General features: G+C 44.2%; 1 protein-coding gene across 1 annotated transcript in view; it reads left to right on the forward strand.

Moving 5' to 3' along the window:
* Positions 1 to 915: 915 nt before the first annotated feature.
* LOC142251211 (melatonin receptor type 1C) overlaps positions 916 to 23,218 on the forward strand; it is a 262,709-nt gene continuing 240,406 nt past the window's right edge. Inside the window, exon 1 of the mRNA XM_075323811.1 lies at positions 916 to 1,578. Coding sequence (XP_075179926.1) covers positions 1,386 to 1,578 — 193 coding nt within the window. The 5' untranslated portion in view covers positions 916 to 1,385. The remainder of the gene's footprint in view (positions 1,579 to 23,218) is intronic.

Raw genomic sequence — 23,218 nt, forward strand, 5'->3', positions numbered from 1 at the left:
GGGGTTTTTCCTGAAAAGATGTCCCTCATGGGGTTTTTCCTTAAAAGACACCCCTCAGGGGGTTTTCCTTAAAAGATGCCCCTCATGCAAGTTTCCTTAAAAGACGCCTCTCATTGAGTTTTTCCTTAAAAGATGCCCCTCATGGGGTTTATCCTTAATAGACCTACCTCATGGGGTTTTTCCTTAATAGACCTACCTCATGGGGTTTTTTCCTTAAAAGACGCTTCTCATGGGGTTTTTCCTTTCAACATTTTTTTTACAATTTCATCTTGACTTCAGTCCTGCCCTGTGATTGTGTACAGCCTGCAGCAGTGATGTCACATGAGCAGCGCTGCAGCCTATCACTATGCTCAGTGACCTGTCTTCTACCGCTGAGTGCAGTGGTTGGCTGCAGCGCTGCTGTTGTGATATTCCCGCTGCAGCCTGTACACCATAACCAGATGCAATGCTGAAACCTGGGGAGGGTGGATGTGGTGGTGGGGGGGGTAAAGCATTATTGTGAGGGGGTGGTGAGTACAATTTGATTTTATTCTTATAGATATCAGCAGGTGCTGCTCCCTTTTGCTTGGTAATGTTGTGCCTAGAAAGTCTGTACTTCTGCATAAACACAGATGCCTGGTTGGTATTTGCTTCTTGATGCAAAATGCCCCATAGCTATGTTGTAGCACATATGAAGAAATAATTTATGATGCTATAACCATCTGTTATTGAATACTTCTAAAAGACTAACAACACGTACATATTTGACTTTATTTCTTGTGCACTTGGATGCAATGAGTGCTGCTGGAAAGAAGAAATTTCATTAAATCTGCAATTTTCCTATTACCAGTAGATACATTTACTGCCGCTGTCAGTTTCCTTGTGCCTTTTCCCAGTGGTTGCTCACATATTACTCACTACATGCACAGAACAGGCTGGAGATTAGAGTATGTGCAACCAAACAGCAGATTCCCAGACTTTGTACTGGATGCACAGCTGAGACATGAACACAGGCATGCTCTCTGCAAGAGCAACAGTAACCACATGAGCGCACACTGGAGCACAATGCCTCAGCCATCTGTAAGGAAGCTTGGACTTTATGAATGGGAATGCCTTTTGATGTGAATGTGTGAAGTCCTCGGAACTGACAATGCATGGGTTAAAGAAGAACCTGAAACAGGGAGGAGGGCAGCACCTACCCCTGCCTGCCTCCTACTATGATCAAGAGTCTGCAGCTATGGTGCTGGTGAGGAACACATTGGCACCAAGGAAGCTAGTGTGGGCAACCAAAGAAGTCCATGTCTTACTCCTCTGAGTCCAGAAGACCTGCCCACTGCTTATGAACAGAACAGCAATCTGTGTAGTGATCCACTTTGGTTCTGATAGCCCCATCCAGTAGACCAGAGATGAAGGAGGTGAACAGGACCTGTCTTGACTGCTGGACACCTGGAACAGCTGGCACAGAGAGAGAGGACCAAGCCTCCCCTGGGCTGACCACTGCTCTGGCCACTGTCCTCATCTTCACCATTATTGTGGACATCTTGGGCAATCTACTGGTCATTCTGTCAGTCCTCAGGAACAAGAAGCTCCAGAATGCTGGTGGGTACCAAATATCGGTGGGAGGGTGTGATATAGAGTGACTTGTAGAGGGATAATTCCTTGCTTTCGATGCAAAAAACTATCTAATACTTGAAGTGGCAGCATCCTAATAGTGAGATCCAAACCACATTAATGATTGTTTGCTAACTTTTCCTCTACACATTGATGTTTTCTGTCACTTTTCAGAATAATAAACACAAAATCAAGCATACAAAAAAAGCAAGTAGAAAAAAGATATTGAGGTCGAGCAATTCTGGGAACACACGCTTCTAAAATAATTTGCTTATTGTGCAGTAAGTTCTTTCTTTGTGATTCATAATGAATGTGTTTTTAGTGTAGGCTGCAATTCTGGCAATATTAATCATAGTTGTGGAGTATATCTGGAAGGCTCCTGCTGATATCAGGTATGTGCCACCTTTCTTTGAGTCACCTCAGTTCATGCATCGTACTGAGGTGACAAACTCTAGGATTGTGTGACAGCAAGAACTAGCTGAAGGTCATATAGGGCAGGTGGGGGTCACTTAGAGCAGGAGGGCTCACCTAGGGCAGGAGGACTCACCAAGGGCAGGAGGGCTCACCAAGGTCAGGAGGGTCACCTAGGGCAGGAGGGTCACCTAGGGCAGGAGGGTCACCTAGGGCAGGAGGGCTCACATAGAGCAGGAGGGCTCACCTAGGGCAGGAGGGCTCACCTAGGGCAGGAGGGCTCACATAAAGCAGGAGGGCTCACCTAGGGCAGGAGGACTCACCAAGGGCAGGAATGCTCACCTAGGGCAGGCATGCTCACCTAGGGCAGGAATGCTCACCTAGGGCAGGAGAGCTCACCTAGGGTAGGAGGGCTCACCTAGGGCAGGAGGGGGTCACATAGGGTAGGAGGTGTCGGACTGTCCACTATGTCCGGGCTGATAATGCCTTTCAGAAGTTAAAGATCCATCAGAACACACTTCCATCTAGATGATTTTCCATAATGTCAGACGCTTTACAGCATCAATTACATAACTATGCAAATGCAATTTCAAGGTGCAAGCACATAAAGGCAAGCTAATTCTATCATTTCTCTAGTTTGGTTTTATGATTTTTTTTATTGCTTTTTTTAACTTTTACAATGTTAGGGACATCATGAACAATTAAATGAACGCAGTTTATTTGTTTTACCAACATCAGTTGTAAATTTTGCTGTAATTTAATTCCTCCAGAGGGAGATTATATTGGAAGGAAAGAGATTAGATTTCTACTTTCCCAATGCTTCATTTGAGGACATCTATTTATAAATGATCTTTCATGTTTTCTTCATTTAGTTTGTTCACTTAGTTTTATTTTATTTAAATTCTCCAGAACAACAGTCTGTTAGGATTTCACATAAACAGTTTTTGTTCCATTATTTTTAGTCTCCATTCACATTGAGAGCTTTCTTTGCGGGTTACATCACTTTTCACAGCAATCGCTATTCTTAGCGTGAAAACAAGAGAAACCTTAAAAGAACCAAACCCTCAATATAAATCGATTGAGTAAATTCTGTTCAAAGAATCCGGCAAGTGCAAAGAAAATCCGCTACATGCTGTTAATATACTGTGAAAAATGCAACTGACATGTATATCTATTGTGCCTAAAAAGTTCTATTGGCCAGACAAATACCAGACGAGTGCTCATTTCAGCATATTTACCTGGTGTACATATACATTAAAAAGCATATTTCAATATAGTCATTAATATAACTTCTAAGACAAAAAAATATTTTTAGACTTTTATAATTAGAGTCCATGGCAGACATATCCAACATAGACATATCATTGCGCATGTGTGGGAACAAAGCATAGGTAGGTTCTAGTAAACTGGTGCAGAACAGGAGTGCTCCCGCGAAAAAAGGCTTCAAGGTAGGCATATATAAAACTTCACTTTTATTTCTTGTATAAAAAGTATTTAAAAATAGGAAACCAGCATGGATATGTAGGCAAAATATATTTTAAACAAGACTACGCGTTTCGGTATGAAGCCTTCATCATGGTCCATGACGAAGGCTTCATACCAAAACATGAGTATTGTTTATATGTTTTGCCTACATATCTATGCTGGTTTCCTATTTTTAAATACTTTTTATACAAGAAATAAAAAAGTTTTACATATACCTACCTTGGAGCCTTTTTTTCGCTTGAACACTCCTATTCTGCTGTTTTGCCATTGTGCTTGGTTGCTCTCCCATCTCCGTGCGTAGACTCTCGGTAGAACTCAGAACCGTGGTCTGTGGATAGACACATCGGTGAGCTGGCATACTTTTCTATTTCTTACACTAGTATTGATGATTGTCTTGTCTGTTTTCATACACCCACGGGATGTTTTATTGTTTACATCAGTGTCTTATTAATGTGACCATTGAGGGTTGACCATTAAAAAATGTAGCTTATATAATAAGTATAGTTTTACTTGATCGTTAAAAATTGGTTATTGGCATTATTCATGGCAGTCAAGTTTGTATAGAGAGGCAGAAAAGTTGCCATTAGGCTTAACTTACTATGGTGCCACGGTGTTCAGTTTTCATTGGGATTACAAGTCTTATCAAAGTTCAAAGAGTTATCGTAGAAAAATATACAATGAAACTACAAAGATTCAGCAAAGTTGAACTTAGGTTGTGGCACTACAAAAGTGTTGTCGTTTAACGAGTGCCGAGTCAACATAACAGAAAATCCAAATATGTTGGAAATTTGGAGAGAGATGTCACAGGCTATTTTCCGAATTGCTTTTTAATCAGGTCATTGTTAATCAAACTGAATACTAAAGCTATTGTTACCAAGTCTACATTTATTTGTTTTGCTGGGAACACTAGATATCATTTCACTGTATAGTATTCAGTTCTGCCACATCTGTTTTACTAACTATGGCATAAATGAACTGCAACCTTGTAGAGTAAGTATCATTGGCATGTCCAGGAAAGTCTTGACTGCTGACCATGACAGGATCACTAAACTGGAATTGATCGCATTCACCAGTTAGCCATGATAAAACCAACTACCTAATATTGTGCAGGTCAACCTTGTGTCGCCAAACCAGCTCTGACCCAATGAGGCACAAACTCTGTAAAACCTCAAAAGGTGTTGTATGTGTCACTAAGATATTAAGTAGATCCTGCGGTTCTCCATAAAAAGTTAACATTAGGGAATGTATAGATAAAGGTTCGCTGATTCCTGGTCATTGATCTGTGCACAATGTGTTTCTCTAGTGTGAGACACTCCTCACTGCTTTGGGGTGAATTTACGGTAATCTATTTTTTTTTCCAGTAATGAAAAGTTTATGTCAAATATACACAAATTTATTATAATACTAGCTGTACTACCCGACTTCGCCCGGGTTAATAACTGTTGTTAACAAAATAGAATGTATTAACAAAAAAATTTTCTGCACACAAAAATCACAAAACAAATAAATAGAATTGTAATTATTAAAAGGCAAAAACTAAGCTAATAGAAGCATTTCACAACATATATTTCAATACCACAGATATTCCACACAGATTTAACTAAATTGGCCAAGTAATGTGCTCCGTCAGTCTCTTTCCAGGTCTGTCTCTTTCCAGGTCTGTCTCTTTCCCCGTCTGTCTCTTTCCCCGTCTGTCTCTTTCCCCGTCTGTCTCTTTCCTCGTCTGTCTCTTTCCCTGTCTGCCTGTCTCTGTCTGTCTCTTTCCTTGTCTGTCTCTATTTCTCTGTCTCTTTTCCCGTCTGTCTCTATCAAGGTCTGTGTCTTTCTCCATCTATCTTTGTCTGTCTCTCTGGCTGTCCCTGTCTGCCTGTCTCTGTCCCTGTCTGCATGTCTGCCTGTCTCTTTCCCCATCTGTCTCTCTTTCCTCGTCTCTTCTGTCTCTTTCCTCGTCTGTCTCTTTCCCTGTCTGCCTGTCTCTGTCTGTCTCTTTCCTTGTCTGTCTCTATTTCTCTGTCTCTTTTCCCGTCTGTCTCTATCAAGGTCTGTGTCTTTCTCCATCTATCTTTGTCTGTCTCTCTGGCTGTCCCTGTCTGCCTGTCTCTGTCCCTGTCTGCATGTCTGCCTGTCTCTTTCCCCATCTGTCTCTCTTTCCCCATCTGTCTCTTTCCCCATCTGTCTCTTTCCAGGTTAGTCTCTTTCTGTCTCTTTCCAGGTATGTCTCTTTCCAGGTCTGTCTCTTTCCAGGTCTGTCTCTGTCTGTCTCTTTCACCGTCTGTCTCTGTCTGTCTCTTTCACACCATTTGTCTGTCTGTCTCTTTCCCTGTCTGTCTCTATCTCTCTGTCTCTCTGTCTGTCTCTCTCTATCCATCTCCCCACTGACATCTTATTACCTCACATATAAGCTTCTTATACTATGAATGTCTTTTGTTCCTATAGCAACCACTCACAGCTCCTACTAATAACTTGTAGTTCCAGGCTCCTTTACTTTAATGAAGGCATGTTTTTTGGAGAGTAACTGTATAGCGCGGGGTTACATTTTCCTGTCAAAACATAGTCTACGATGTTCACTGGGTCACATGAGGTGTCTGTGCAAAATTTCGTGATAGTAAATGCGACGGTGTGGATACACTTTTCGTTTCACTTTTTCCCCATTTTGTAGGGAAAAAATTGATTGGTAAATTGGAATGCGCTGGGTTAAAATTTCGCCTCACAACATAGCCTATGACGCTCTCGGGGTCTAGACGCATGAGTGTGCAAAATTTTGTGGCTGTAGCTGCGACGGTGCAGATGCCAATCCCGCACATATATACATACACACATTCCAATTTATATATTAGATTAAAACCACTGAACATGCTTTAATAGTTCCTACCAAGGTTGGGATCTACACTGAGGAGTACAATAAAAGGGTAACAATGTTTTAAGCTTTTGACTTTCAGGCTTCATATCTCACCATACACTATAGCTTTGAGCGTGAGACTAGAGATGAGCGAACCGGTCGCGGTTCGGCTCGAGGTCGGTTCGCCGAACGGAGCTCCTGTTCGAGTTCGGTTCGTCGAACGTTCGACGAACCGAACTCGAACTGCATAGGAAACAATGGCAGGCAATCACAAACACATAAAAACACCTAGAAAACACCCTCAAAGGTGTCCAAAAGGTGACAAACAACTCACAACACAAACACATGGGAAAGTGACAAGGACAAATTCTCATGTGAAAACAAAACAGCGTTACGAGGAAAAAGAGGACGAGACACAGATATAGGCATGGCACGCCCTTCTAAAATCATGTAAAACACCGCAAGGTGACTCCAAGCGGAGTCTCCCTTTTTTCCAAAAATTGGGCCACACAGACACCCCTTCAGTGGCAGCACTTGTGCCCCAGTTGTACACTTCACAGCTAGATTTGCATCAAGCCCATTCAAAAATACGCCATACTTAACCGTCCCCAGGATAACTCCGGGGTAGGTAGCAAAGTCTTTCCTGATCCCAGCTCTGTTCATCTTGGATCATTTTTAAAAACAATGTAAGTAAGGGTTACTCCAAGCGGAGTCTCCCTTTTTTCCAAAAATTGGGCCACACTGACACCCCATCAGTGGCAGCACTTGTGCCCTAGTTGTACACTTCACAGCTAGATTTGCATCAAGCACATTCAAAAATACGCCATACATAACCGTCCCCAGGATGACACCGGGGTAGGTAGCAAAGTCTTTCCTGATCCCAGCTCTGTTCATCTTGGATCATTTTTAAAAAAACACAGCAAGCAAGGGTTACTCCAAGCGGAGTCTCCCTTTTTTCAAAAAATTGGGCCACACAGACACCTTATCAGTGGCAGCACTTGTGCCCTAGTTGCAAACAGGATGTTTTGATTTGCATCAAGCACATTCAAAAATACGCTATTCTTAACCGTCCCCAGGATGACACCGGGGTAGGTAGCAAAGTCTTTCCTGATCCCAGCTCTGTTCATCTTGGATCATTTTTAAAAAACACAGCAAGCAAGGGTTACTCCAAGCGGAGTCTCCCTTTTTTCCCAAAAATTGTGCCCCACACACACCCACCCATTCAGTGGCAGCACTTGTGCCCTAGTTGTACACTTCACAGCTAGATTTGCATCAAGCACATTCAAAAATACGCCATACTTAACCGTCCCCAGGATGACACCGGGGTAGGTAGCAAAGTCTTTCCTTATCCCAGCTCTGTTCATCTTGGATCATTTTTAAAAATCACAGCAAGCAAGGGTTACTCCAAGCGGAGTCTCCCTTTTTTCAAAAAATTGGGCCACACAGACACCCCATCAGTGGCAGCACTTGTGCCCTAGTTGCAAACAGGATGTTTTGATTTGCATCAAGCACATTCCAAATCCACAAGCATTTACTCTCCCCAGGATGACACAGGGGTAGTAAATTCCTGGTGGATCCATGACTTGTTCATTTTGATGAACGTCAGTCTGTCCACATTGTCACTGGACAGACGCGTGCGCTTATTTGTCAGCACACACCCAGCTGCACTGAAGACACGTTCAGAGACAACGCTAGCAGCTGGACACGACAAAATCTCCAAGGCGTAACTGGAGAGCTCTGGCCATTTTTCTAGATTTGAAGCCCAAAATGAGCAAGGCTCCATTTGCAAAGTCATGGCATCGATGTTCATTTGGAGATACTCCTGTATCATCCTCTCCAGCCGTTGACTATGTGTCAGACTTGTTGTCTCTGGTGGCCTTGCAAAGGAGGGTCTAAAAAAATTATGAAAAGATTCCATAAAATTGCTGTTACCAGCACCAGATACAGTCCTACTGGTATGGGTAGACTGTTGAAGATGATGAGACCGTCCCATGTTTGTCAAGTTACAACTGGGAGAATCACTCCCTGCACCTGCACGGTTGTTTGGTGGAAAAGCCGAGCTAAGATCGAGTAACAGCTTCTGCTGATACTCCTGCATACGTGCGTCCCTTTCTATGGCTGGAATTATGTCACAAATTTTGGACTTGTACCGGGGATCTAATGGTGTGGCAATCCAGTAGTCATCATCACTTCTAATTTTGACAATACGAGGGTCATGTTGGAGGTAGTGCAACAAGAAGGCACTCATGTGTCTTGCGCAGCCATGCGGACCAAGTCCACGCTGTGTTTGTGGCATAGAGGTGCTACCCGTTCTTTCTTCCTCTGACATCTCCCCCCAACCTCTTTCAACTGAAATTTGACCAAGGTCTCCCTCATCTGCTGAGTCTTCCATGTCCATGGACAGTTCGTCCTCCATTTCTTCATGTTCTCCTGCACCTTCCTCAACATTTCGCCTGCTACTATGCGCCCTTGTTGATCCCTGTCCCCCATGGTCCCATGCCTGCTGCGTTGGTGATGATGAACATCTGGACCTTGGTGATGTTGTTGTCCCTTGCGTATATGAATCCTCCTGTAGTTCCTCCCCTTCCTGTTGTCCCACCCCCTGACTCCGAATAGTGTTTAGCGTGTGCTCCAGCATGTAAATGACTGGAATTGTCATGCTGATAATGGCATTGTCAGCGCTAAACATATTCGTTGCCATGTCGAAACTGTGCAGAAGGGTGCACAGGTCCTTGATCTGAGACCACTCCATCAGGGTGATCTGCCCCACCTCTGCATCTCGTTGGCCCAGGCTATACGTCATAACGTATTGCACCAGGGCTCGGCGGTGCTGCCACAGTCGCTGTAACATGTGGAGAGTCGAATTCCAGCGTGTCGCCACATCGCATTTCAGGCGATGAACCGGCAGGCCGAAAGACTTCTGGAGAGATGCAAGTCGCTCAACTGCGGCGGTTGAACGGCGGAAGTGAGCAGACAGTTTTCGTGCCCTGGTCAGAAGGCCATCTAGGCCGGGATAGTGTGTTAAGAATTGCTGGACAACAAGGTTTAACACGTGAGCCATACAAGGCACGTGTGTCACCTTGCCCAGGCGAAGGGCCGCACCCAGGTTTGCAGCATTGTCGCACACGGCCTTACCAGGCTGCAGATTGAGTGGAGACAACCATTTATTAAACTCTGACCGCAGAGCTGACCACAACTCCTCAGCTGTGTGACTCCTATTCCCAAGACATGTCAAGCTAAAGACCGCCTGATGCCGTTGCGCTCTGCTGCCAGCATAGTAATGAGGGGTGCGTGATTCCTTCTGCGCAGTGAGAACGCTGGTGGCCTGACCAGGCAGGCTTGGGGCGGAGGTGGAGGACCCAGATGAGGTGGAGGAGGCAGAAGCAGTGGCGGAACTTGGACAGACAGAGGATTGACACACAAGTCGTGGGGACGGCAAGACTTGTGCAGCAGACCCTTCACCATCTATCACCATAGTTACCCAGTGCCCAGTCAGTGACATGTAACGCCCCTGTCCATGCTTACTGGTCCAAGTATCGGTGGTGAAATGCACCCGTTCACACACAGAGTTTCTCAAGGAAGCGGTGATGTTGTGTGCGACATGCTGGTGTAGCGCGGGCACACCTTTCTTAGAGAAGTAGTGGCGACTAGGCATCTGGTACTGGGGCACAGCGACAGACATAAGGTCTCTAAAATCCTGTGTGTCCACTAGGCGGAAAGGCAGCATTTCGGTAGCCAAGAGCTTACAGAGGGATAGAGTCAACCTCTTAGCTTTGTCATGGGTCGCAGGAAATGGCCTTTTATTTGACCACATCTGAGGGACAGAGATCTGGCTGCTGTGTGTAGACGGTGTTGAGTAGGGTGTCCCTGTAAAAATGCAGGTTTGTGAGGAAAGTGCAGGCGGAGACATGATGTTGCCTTCATCCAACGTTGGTGCTATCGATGTCTGAGAGAGCTGTACACACTCACTTGTTTCCCCTTCCAAACCAACTGACGACCTACCAAGCAAACTGCCTGTTGCGGTTACAGTGGTGGAAGTTTTGCGTGGAAAACCAGGTGTGACAGCTCTCCCCACAGTCCTAGAAGATGAAGAGCGCGCGGATGCACTGGAAGGGGCAGGCGGTGGAGGGTTCTCTCCGCTAGGCCGCATTGCAGCACTGTGAGCTTCTCACCGGGACCTATGATATTTATTCATGTGACGATTCATGGAAGAAGTTGTCAAACTGCTGAGGTTTTGACCTCTACTAACAGAATCATGACAAATTTTACAGATCACATAATTTGGGCGATCTTTTTCTATGTCAAAAAAGGACCAGGCTAGGCAAGGCTTAGAGGGCATGCGACCTGCTGAGTCCCCCCGACTAGTGCTCAGAGGCAGAGTGGTGGCTGATGATGCAGTTGTAGACGTGCTACCAGTGCTCCGACTCTGTCCAGGAAGGCGCAAGGTAACTTCGCCGTCGGTTGCATCCTCCTCCACCGCCTCTGTTGACCTCCTCGAGTGCCTGACTGGGGGTTGACAGTAGGTGGGATCTAGAACTTCATCATCAATTGTTGTGTTTGCACTCCCCTCCCCCTCAGACCGAGTCTCTTCTTGCCCTGACCGAATATTTAAGTTGTCATCCCAATCTGGTATCTGCGTCTCATCGTCATCAGTATGTTCCTCATTGTCTATAACCACAGGTGTTACAGTTTGTGACAAAGGGTCAACATTATGCTCAGAAACTTGGTCCTCACGGCCTGAATCAGAGTCACAAAGGTTCTGGGCATCACTGCAGACTATTTCCTGGTCTGTACTCACTGTAGCTTGGGAGCAGACCTCTGATTCCCAGGCTATAGTGTGACTGAACAGCTCTGCAGACTCAGCCATCTCAGTTCCATCATACTGTGCAGGGCTGATGGAGACTTCAGAGCTGGGAGAAAGCAAGTTTGATTGGGATGACAACTCAGAGGACTGGTGTTTTTTGGATGCGGTACTTGAAGTGGCTGAGAGGGCACTTGTTGGACCACTTGAGATCCATTCAAGCATTTTCCTTTTTTGCCCATCATCTACCTTTGTTCCTGTTGTTCGTGTCCGTAAAAAAGGGAGCACATCGGATTGTCCACGGTAAGTAGTAGACATCTTACTTTTGCTGGTAGATGGTCTATCTTCAGCAGATGATAATGGAGCTTTGCCACCTTCCCCACGGACAAACCCTTTTTTTCCTTTTCCAGCATGCCTCTTCCCCTTTCCACCAGCATCTGTCATTTTGCCACTCATGTTGATTGCAACAAGATTGTGCACTTAAAATGTGGTAATAAAAATTGAGAGGTGGTGTAGATTGCAGCGGTGGTCTAGCTATATTAACAGCAGAATAATAAAGAATAAATATCCCTGACAAAGCAACTACGGCCCTTAAACTGGCAGCATAAATTGCTAGTATAATGGCTTAGTTATAATGAGTTTGAGTGTGCAATGCAGGCAGACGTGCTGCAAATATCTTTGCACTAGTGGGACTATACAGAAGTCCAATAGCCACGTTTAGGGTGACACTAGGTACACTCAGTGTTTGCTAGTATAATGGCTTAGTTATAATGAGTTGGAGTGTGCAATGCAAGCAGACGTGCTGCAAATATCTTTGCACTAGTGGGACTATACAGAAGTCCAATAGCCACGTTTAGGATGCCACTAAGTTCACTCAGTGTTTGCTAGTGTAATGGCTTAGTTATAATGAGTTGGAGTGTGCAATGCAGGCAGACATGCTGCAAATATCTGTGCACTACTGGGACTATACAGAAGTCCAATAGCCACGTTTAGGATGCCACTAGGTACACTCAGTGTTTGCTAGTATAATGGCTTAGTTATAATGAGTTGGAGTGTACAGAGGACTGGAGGGTACAGTGCCAGGGTTGTGGGTCTCTGGGTAGAGGAAAGGAAGCCTGCCTTTCTATTCCCTCCTAATGGGGAAATGCAGCGAAGAAATCCCTGACCTTAGCTACACAGACGCTGTCATCTTGTGTAGCTGTTAAACTCTGTTTTCAGGACCTGTCCCCTATGGCTCTGACCCTGCCCGTACAAGCCCTTAAAAGGACTGATAGAAAGTGCTATCCCTAAGCTGTAGAGCTCTGTGTATGGAGCGCATACAGCAGTATCGGCGATAGGACTCAGGACGGAGCTGCGCCAGTGATGTCTGACACCAAGGACGCAGAAGAGATAATGGCGTCCGGACGGGCAGATACTCGTTTTTATAATGCAGGGACATGTGACATGGACATCCTATCACACATGCCGTTGCTTATCTGGCTAAAAGTACACTTAGCTGTGTGTGTGTCTGGGATTGGCTGCCATAATGGCCCTCCCCACTACACGCGCGCGCTTAGGGAAGGAAGACAAGGAAAAAAAATAAATAAATGGTGATCGCCATGATCCATTCAGCAGTGATCTGAATGCGCTGTTCCCGCACACTATACACTGAAATGTCATAATAGTGTGAGTCACAGAGTGACTTACACTATTACAGCGGAAAGCCAGCTAGGAATTAGCTGTTTTTTTTGCTGTTAGAACCGTTCTCGAACGTATCTAGAATTATCGAGCTTTTGCAAAAAAGCTCGAGTTCTAGTTCGATCTAGAACAGCCCCCAAAATCACTCGAGCCGCGAACTGGAGAACCTCGAACCTAGAACCGCGCTCAACTCTACGTGAGACTACTTTCATTTTATAGACAATCATCTTGGCTATCTCATGCATAAATTTGACTTACAACTTTTTAGCATATGATTAGTTATGAAGATCCTGCTCATGTCACTGCATTGTTATTGTTTTGCTCCTGGTGTTTGAAAACTCTTTTTATTCCTGTATACTACAAATTACAACCTGTTCTCACATTCCCTAATAGTTCAGTTTGTTATTATGGTAGGTTGATTCCCAAGCAAAAGGTCACTGATTCAAATTGAGGAGCAGCCATCAAGAAGATTTCCCAAGAAAAGAGAAACTGCATCATCCAGTTCATCGATAGTGGTCTCTTGGTCAAAAAACTTGCCGAACCGCATCACGTGAGTACCATGACAGTTGGAAGAATATGAAATGAAGTTCGTGCTTCCATTCAACATCAAAGTCCACTGAAAATGTCAGAATCAACAAGGTCACAAGGTCTATCAGTTCTGGTGTGACAAACATGGCAGCAGAGGTGGCTCATATACTTCATAATAGTGGCATCACAGACATCCATACAAGCACCATGCGAGTCTGGAAAGGTGGCCCGAAAAAGGGGGAAGAAACCTAAACTTTAATATCCTCAAGCGTCGGTTCAAGTTTGCCAAAAGGTATGAAAAATGGACAGTAGAAGATTGGAAACGGGCGATTTGGAGAGATGAGACGAAAGTCACTAAACTATGCTCTGATGGGTGCAAATGGGCCTGGCAGAAAGAAGTGAAAAAGAGGATAACGGATCAACAAATTGCAGGAACTGTGAAGTTCGTTTGAGGAAGCCTGATGATATGGTGTTGTTCCACAGCCAAAGTCATTGAATACTTGATCAGGATCAATGGGGGTCTCAATGCTGAGCTATCTGTGAATATCCTACAAGATGAGTTACTTAAGGGTGCTTTACACGAGACGATCTATCGTGCGATAGATCGTCGGGGTCACTGTTTTTGTGATGCACATCCGGCATCGCTTGTGACGTCAGGCTGTGTGACACCTCCGAGCAACGCAGTATCGCTCACAAATCGTGAGTCGTGTACTCGTCGCTCGGTTTCATAATCTCGTTTAATTAAAATTGCGCCGGTTGCTCATCGTTCCTGAGATAGCACACGCCGCTCCGTGTGACACCCCGGAAACGATGAACAACAGCTTACCTCCGTCCCGCGGCACCCGCCGGCTATGCGGAAGGAAGGAGGTGGGCGGGATGTTTACGTCCCGCTCATCTCCACCCCTCCGCTTCTATTGGCCAGCGGCTGTGTGATGTCGCTGTGACGCCGAACGTCCCTCCCACTTCAGGAAGTGGACGTTCGTCGCCCACAGCGAGGTCGTCCAGAAGGTAAGTACGTGTGATGGGGGTTACACGAGTTTGTGCTCCAGCGATTAGCCGTGATGCAAAAACGACAGGGGCGGGTACGATCGATTGTGAAATTGCACAATCGGTCGTCCCGTGTAAAGCAGGCTTTAGTACACTCGAGTACCATGGGTATGAAAAGAATGACATAGTGTTCCATCAGGACAATGACCTGAAGTATATGTCAGGATTGGCAAAGAGATGGTTCAATGAGAATAAAGTAATGGTACTGGATTGGGCCCCACAGTACCCAGACCTCAACCCAATTGAAGACTTGTGGGTAAAGTTGAAAAAAAAAGCTTTATACATACCCAAGTGATTCGACCAGTATACACCATCATTGGAAATGTGTTAAAGAGACCTGGGATCAGATTTCGGTCTAGACATGCCGGAATTTGATAGACAGCATGCCCAGAAGGACTCAGGCAGTATTGAAAACCAAAGGTGGATTTACAAAATGCTAACAAAATGATAAAAATGAACATTTAGATTTTAAGGAGCAAAACAGTAACAATGCAGTGACATGACAATAATCTGCATAACTAATCATGTGCAAAATAGTTACACGTCAAATTTATGTATGAGATGGCCAAGATGATTATTTATAAAATGAATGTGTTTTCATGCTCAAAGCTGTTGTGGATGGTAAGGTATGAAGCCTGAAAGTCAAAACCTCAAAATATTGTTACCCTTTTGCTCTTCAATGTAATAGCAAGTGAAGTCGATGTGTTGAGGGTAGAAAAAAAGGAAAGGGGTAAGGATCTGAATCACAAGGGCCAAATTGGGATGACTAGATGACTGTGTCAGAGCAGCTCCAAAACTGTAGGTCCTATGTTGCGTTTCTGGAATAAAGTAGTTTCTAAGAAAAGTGGTCCAAGGCAGATAACCAAAAATTGCTGACTTGGACATGACTGCAGAAAGCTAAAGCCTGCTTTACACCATACGATCCAGCATACGATATCGTATGCGATTGTACCCGCCCCCATCTTATGTGCGGCACGTTCAATTTGTTGAACGTGTCGCACAAACGAATAACCCCCCCATCACACATACTTACCCATCCATACGACCTCGATGTGGGCGGCGAACATCCACTTCCTGGAGTGGGAGGGACGTTCGGCGTCACATCGACGTGACGTGGCAGCCAGCCAATAGAAGCGGAGGGGGGGAGATGAGCGGGACGTAAACATCCCGCCCACCTCCTTCCTTCCGCATTGCCGGCGGGAGCCGCAGGACGTAGGTAAGATCTGTTCATCGTTCCTGGGGTGTCACACACTGCGATGTGTGCTACCCCGGGTACGATGAACAACCTGACGTTCAATTTTTAGGAATTGAACGACGTGCATGCAATGAACGTTTTACCGTTCAATCGCAATCGCACGTAGCTGTTACATGCTACAATGTACCTTACGATGCCGGATGTGCGTCACTGACGACGTGACCCCGCCGACACATCGTAAGATATATTGTAGCGTGTAAAGCGCCCTTAATTGAAACAAATTGGTAGTGGAGTCTAGCTTGTTTTGTCTGATCTCATAAAGTGCTACAAATTGTTGAAAAGCTAAAGGGGTTATCCACTTTTCAGACAATCCCTTCTCAATCACTATGTTTCTCCCAAGTAAGAAAATAGCAGCTGTACTTACCTACTGTAATTGAGATCTGGAGGAAATTAGAGTTGCAGCTGCTCTCTCACTTCCTCCAGATTACTGATTTGTCTCAAGGAAGTGACAATGTAGCAGCTGCTAATTGGTAGGGAGAACCAGTGTCGACACCACTGGAATAGCGCCATCACCGGAGTTGATTACAAGTGTTATTATTTTTCTTGGGGGAAACATAGTGGTTGAGAAGGGATTGTCCGAGTAGTAGACAACCCCTTTAATACTGACTATGTTCAAGAGGTGTTAGGACATATTGGGCATCATAGCTCGCTGTGTGTACGGTAGCATAGTGCTGACCACAGAAAGCACCAACAAATGTAAACATTAGACTTAGGTGGGCTTTGCACACTACGACATCGCAGGGGGTCAAATTGAAAGTGACGCACATCCGGCTTCGCATGCGACATCGTAGTGTGTAAAGGCTAGATGATACGATTAACGAGCGCAAAAGCGTCGTAATCGTATCATCGGTGCAGCGTCGGCGTAATCCATAATTACGCTGACGCGACGGTTCGATGTTGTTCCTCGCTCCTGCGGCAGCACACATCACAGTGTGTGAAGTCGCAGGAGCGAGGAACATCTCCTACCGGGGTCACTGCGGCTTCCGTAGGATATGCGGAAGGAAGGAGGTGGGTGGGATGTTTACATCCCGCTCATCTCCGCCCCTCCGCTCCTACTGGCCGCCTGCCGTGTGACGTCGCAGTGACGCCGCACGACCCGCCCCCTTAATAAGAAGGCGTGTCGCCGGCCACAGCGACGTCGCAGGGTGGGTGAGTCCATGTGAAGCTGCCGTAGCGATAATGTTCGCTACGGCAGCTATCACGAGGATATCGCAGCTGCGACGGGGGCGGGGACTATCGCGCTCGGCATCGCAGCATCGGCTTGCGATGTCGCAGCGTGCAAAGTACCCTTTAGACCACGGTGCAATAGAAGAAGGCAACGATTCCTTTTCCATAATGAAAATAGCCGAGTGTGTGCCCCACATAATTAGTTAAGGAATGACGCTAGCGAAAAATACAAGCCATTGCAAGAAAAGTAATGCCTTGGTAGGAAACACTGAGTCCTTACATTTATGTGGATGTTGCTCAGCCATGTACAGAACCTAAAGCTATATTTTATACTCGCTCCTGGAGCTCTAGTACTCTTGACAAGCTCTCACTAGGAGGCTTCGGGCACATTTATTTGGATGTTTTTTGCATACCTGTGAACCTGTGAGTGTTATTCAGACATGTTACTGATCATTAATGACTAAAGGTCAGTGGATAAGTGGAAGTTTGGGCTTACTGGGTTCATCTGGAGTTTAGTTAAAAGTTTAGTTTGGCACCCGGACTTGACCTCGGACTTCAAACCCCAAGTAAGTTAATGGCAACCCAAACTTATGTAGTGTAAAATGGCCTTGGCCTCTCTCTGCTCTGCTGAAGCCTTTCAACAAACTTTGTTAGCATACGAACAACACGTGAACAGACTTTTTTTTGTTCGAGTCCGAGACCCGGACATCTGCTGTTCTGTACAAACACAGAACTTTATAGTTTGTGTTTGCTCAACTCCATTTATGACCATTTTCTTACCAAATGGCAGTGGCCTACTTCATCAGAAGTGTAATGTGTGGACGTATTTATTTAACTAGCTTATATAGCACCAACAGCACTTTACAGACATCATTAATGTCCCCTATCAGTATGTCTGTGGCGTGTGGGAAGAAACTGGAATAACTAGAGAAATCCCATACAAAAATGAGGAGAACTTGCAGATGTTGTCCTTGGAAGGATTTGAACCCGAGACCCCAGGAAGGATACCGTGCTAGCCACTGTGCTACCAGTATTTTCTTCCATCCTTTTTAGTCACTCATTTGAATACCTAACCTAATTTTACCAAGCCTAAATATATTTTTGCAGGAACACAGATAAAACTTTTATAATGAGGCAACCTGAGATTAAAGGTTGATTTTAATGTGAGCTTTGAAGTTTTCACACACATTTCTCATATGTATTCTAAATTAGCAAATGTATGTATATACTAAATCTGATTTTGGGGGAACTGTCCACTCCAATCAAAGTCAGTGCTAACATAAGCAAAAATTAAACATACGGCCATGTGATCTCTGCCGACAAATTCTAGGAAGGAAATCAGTTGCACAGGGACTTTTAACATGGCACCACTGTAGAAAGCCACCAATTGGTCTCTCCGAATTCTGTCTTCATAGAGTTATCTTGCTTAGTTGTAATTGCTGGTTTTGTGAATTTAATATTTAGGACCTTGAATAGTTTACTCAATAATCAGCAAGTCACACAACCTGTCCTCGGTTAGAAATAGAAGCACCAGGTTCTAAAGAAATAAGCTATTTTTTATTACATTTTCATGGACAAATAGCTAAACATAATGCTGAGACAAAATTCATTGGATTCTGGATCACCATGATCCCCTTCACTGCATTGATGAATTGCATATGCTTAAAGTGAACCTGTCACCAGATTTGGTTATTCTAAGCTGCGGCCACCACCAGTGGGCTCTTATATACAGTCATGGCCAAAAGTTTTGAGAATGACACCAAAATTATATTTTCACATGATCTGTTGCCCTCTGGTTTTTAATTGTGTTTGTCTGATGTTTACATCACATACAGAAATATAATTGCAATCATATTATGAGTACCAAAAGGTTATATTGACAGAATGAGTTAATGCAGCAAGTCAATATTTGCAGTGTTGACCCTTCTTCTTCAGGACCTCTGCAATTCTCCCTGGCATGCTCTCAATCAACTTCTGGATCAAATCCTGACTGATAGCTGTCCATTCTTGCATAAGCAATGCTTGCATTTTGCCAGAATTTGTTGGTTTTTGTTTGTCCACCCGTCTCTTGATGATTGCCCACAAGTTCTCAATGGGATTAAGATCTGGGGAGTTTCCAGGCCATGGACCCAAAATCTCTATGTTTTGTTCCATGAGCCATTTAGTGATCACCTTTGCTTTATGGCAAGGTGCTCTATCATGCTGGAAAAGGCATTGTTGGGCGCCAAACTGTTCTTGGACAGTTGGGAGAAGTTGCTCTTGGAGGACATTCTGGTACCATTCTTTATTCATGGCTGTGTTTTTAGGCAAGACTGTGAGTGGTGCGATTCCCTTGGCGGAGAAGCAACCCCACACATGACTCGTTTCAGGATGCTTAACAGTTGGCATGAGACAAGACTGGTGGTAGCGCTCACCTCTTCTTCACCTAATAAGCTGTTTTCCAGATGTCCCAAACAATCGAAAAGGGGATTCATCTGAGAAAATGACTTTACCCCAGTCATCAGCAGTCCACTCCCTGTACCTTTTGCAGAATATCAGTCGGTCCCTGATGTTTTTTCTGGAGAGAAGTGGCTTCTTTGCGGCCCTCCTTGAAACCAGGCCTTGCTCAAAGAGTCTCCGCCTCACAGTGCGTGCAGAAGCACTCACACCAACCTGCTGCCATTGTTCAGCTAGCTTGGCACTGCTGGTAGTCCGATCCCGCAGCTGAAACAGTTTTAAGATACGGTCCTGGCGTTTGCTGGTCCTTTTTGGGCGCCCAGGAGCCTTTTTGGCAACAATGGAAGCTCTCTCCTTGAAGTTCTTGATGATGCGATAGATTGTTGACTGAGGTGCATTCATTGTAGCTGCGATACTCTTCCCTGTTAGGCCATTTTTGTGCAGAGCAATGATGGCTGCACGTGTTTCTTTAGAGATAACCATGGTTAACTGAAGAGAAACAATGATACCAAGCACCAGCCTCCTTTTAAAGTGTCCAGTGGTGTCATTCTTTCTTAATCATGACTGATTGATCACCAGCCCTGTCATCATCAACATCCACACCTGTGTTAATGGAACAATCACTAAAACAATGTTAGCTGCTCCTTTTAAGGCAGGAATGCAATGATGTTGAAATGTGTTTTGGGGGTTAAAGTTCATTTTCTTAGCCAATATTGACTTTGCAAGTAATTACTGTTAAGCTGATCACTCTTTATGACATTCTGGAGTATATGCAAATTGCCATTAGAAAAACTTAAGCAGTAGACTTTGTAAAAATTAATATTTGTAGCATTCTCAAAACTTTTGGCCATGACTGTACAGCATTCTAGCATACTGTATATAAGAGCCCAGGCCACTGTGTAGAACATAAAAATCACTTTATAATACCTAAACGGGCGGTGCGGTGCAGACTGATAGGATGGGTGTCTCCATTCTCCAGGTCCTACATCATGCACACAGGCCGGCATTGAGGTTTTGCGCAGGAGCGCTACAATACTTTGATCTGTTCTGGTCAGGGCACTGCGGACCCCAGTGTTGGCCTGTGTGGATGACGTAGGACGCGTCATGCACCCAGGCTTCAGAAGGCGCCGGTACCAGAGAAGGGAGACACCCATTCGACCAGTCTGCACTGCACCACCCGTTTAGGTGAGTATTATAAAGTGATTTTTACGTTCTACACAGCAACCTAAGCTCTTATATACAGCATGTTAGAATGCTGTATATAAGTGCCCACTGGTGGTGACCACAGCTTATAGTTGCCAAATCTTGCGACAGGTTCCCTTTAAAGTGAACCTGTCAGGTGCAATATTCCCCCAAAACCATGAGCAGTTCTGGGTACATATTGCTAATCCCTGCCTATCTGTCCCTGTGTCTAGTAGCATAGCTAAAGAGATCTTTAAAAAAAGTATTTGTAAAGATCTTTAATAATATGCTAATGAGGCCAGTGACTAGTCGCAAGGGCATTATTTCCCTTGGCTAGTCGGCCCCCTTAGCAAATAAACACACCCCTGTGGGCGTGCTAACATACCAATGAGTGAGCAGGTAAGAGTCATGGTCGCTCTCTCCTCTACCACCATCGCTGGTGTTCAGCTCAATGCGCATGATCAAAACGTCCCTGGACTTCCGGTCATGCGCAATACAAAAGTTTGAAGCCGGAACGTGTACACCCAGCTTCATAGTACACATGACTGGAAGTCCTGGACTTCTAATCATGTGCAAAAAGCTGAAAACCAGCGGTGGCAGCAGAGGTAAGAGCGACCATGCCTCTGACACTGTGCATCAATTAGCATGTTAGCACGCCCACAGCTGCATGCTTACATGCTAAGGGGGCCAACTAGCTAAGGGAACTAACACCCTTGCAACTAGTCCCTGGCCTCGTTAGCATGTTATAAAAGATCTTTAGAAATACTATTTCTATAGATCTCTTTATGTATGCTACTAGATGCTGGAACAATTAGGCAGGGAATAGCAATATGCACCCAGAACTGCTCGTGGTCCTGGGTGCATATTGCACCTGACAGGTGTTCACGTTAAACACAGTGCAAGGATGTTAAAAAGTCTATTGGAGATATTTTCCAAAATTGTGTAATCTGCCATATTAGTAAATCACTAGCTGCAGGGGGTCTAGAAGAGGCAACCACACGCAGTCCTTGGAGCCTGATGGAAACCAAAAGTTCATCTGACACATGAGAAGGCACCAGTGTTATCAATTGCATATGGGTGGTGGAAGGGGCTTTTTACAGTTTTTGTATAACTTTAGGTTTTAGCCTTTGACGCCATAATATCTGAGATATTTATGTGTCGGAATACTACTGCGACCATAAAAATATATTTTTTTTAGTTTCCCATTTTATGAGGATGAAAATGACCATCCAGGAGTTATACACTGGAAAAGCGCTCCACAGTGTAATATTTGTACCGGTATTTATTTTTGCAGATATGTATTTGTGGATAAAATATCCCTTTCATACATATAGACGGCACTCAGTGAAGTGTTGAGTCTGCATTAATCAAAGAGTATTTCTCAGCAAATTTCCATAAGGCATCTGAGCACCCATGCCTTATTCAGGACCGGTAGCTGATAAACACACCTGTATTGAATACGAAATGCTAGAAACCTGTGATAAATAATTAGGTTTCATATGATAAAGAAGGATGAAATACATATTTGAAATCTGCACAAAAGCTGTGTATTTTATTTGCATAGATTACAAATCCTTTAATTCTATACATCCAACACTGAGACAACATTTTTTGTAAGGACTCCGTCTCCAACAAGTCTGGTCTAGAGCAATGACGTGAACAACATGTCTGGAGGTTTCCATACTGTACTATTACAAAGACACTATAAAATATATGAAAATTATAAATTTTTAATAATGAAAAATAATACAATCCAAAAGTCAATAACTACCCTTAAATAATATTTTGATAATGGTTTATTAAGCTTTTACATTTACAAGGAAAAGACAGATGACAAATTAAGACTAATGGTTTTACATGCCAATCTGAAATTGATGTTGTGAGGGAAATATGTCAATTATTTTAAGAGGTGCAATATTTAGCAAAATTGACGCATCTTGAACTTTTCTACAGACAGAACAATAAATGTACAGTTTGGATAAAACTCCAATTCTGCACAAAATCCAAAAAGTGTCACCTAAGTGGACAAGAGTTCTGGTAAACACTTTGATGTGTGCTCATTAGAAATAGGTTTGGTGTTCAAACCAAACACTGACTTTACAAAAAAACAGAGTTTGAGTGCTTTACGTTGGCAAATCACTCATGCGAGCATCACTGTGTTCAGGTAAGCTTGGTGCTCGGCCCAGTGGGAGCTGCTTGTAGTGTTTCATTGGCTTGGACTGGGAGTAAAAACAGCGTGATCGAATGTAGTGTGCACCCAATACAAAATATGGAAAACAGCTTCTGTGATCTGTTTATGGCTGGCTGCATGTGGATGGAGAACCGAACTGCCCAATTAGTGACTTCCATTGGGGTTCAGATCAAGTCTGGATCCCAAACCGAACTTTATCTAAAGTCTGGCTGAACCCGCCAATTCGAATGTCCAAGAGTCCACTCATCTCTAGTGCTAATCATAAATCCTCCATGTTTTGCTCTTATGCTGTTTGAAGCCAATCAAACACACATTACTCTGTAAATGTGTTAGGCAGGTGATGGAGAAAATGCTGGCAAGTAAGAAAGCTTTCAAAAATAGAAGTGTTTAAAGTGTATTTTTTAAAATTACCAAAATGCTAAGTGAATAAACATAATCAAATCAATTTTTTTGTGGGAACAACCTTTGCATTCAAAATAGCATAAAAAACAGTTCTTCTCTAGGTCCACTAATACGCAGGTTCTAAAGGAATTCTGCAGGGAGATTGGTTGAAACATCTTGGAGAGTTAACTAACAAGATCTTTAGTGGATGTAGAATTGGGCAAATCC

This window comes from Anomaloglossus baeobatrachus, chromosome 9, assembly GCF_048569485.1.
Source record: "Anomaloglossus baeobatrachus isolate aAnoBae1 chromosome 9, aAnoBae1.hap1, whole genome shotgun sequence".
Classification (NCBI taxonomy): domain Eukaryota; kingdom Metazoa; phylum Chordata; class Amphibia; order Anura; family Aromobatidae; genus Anomaloglossus; species Anomaloglossus baeobatrachus.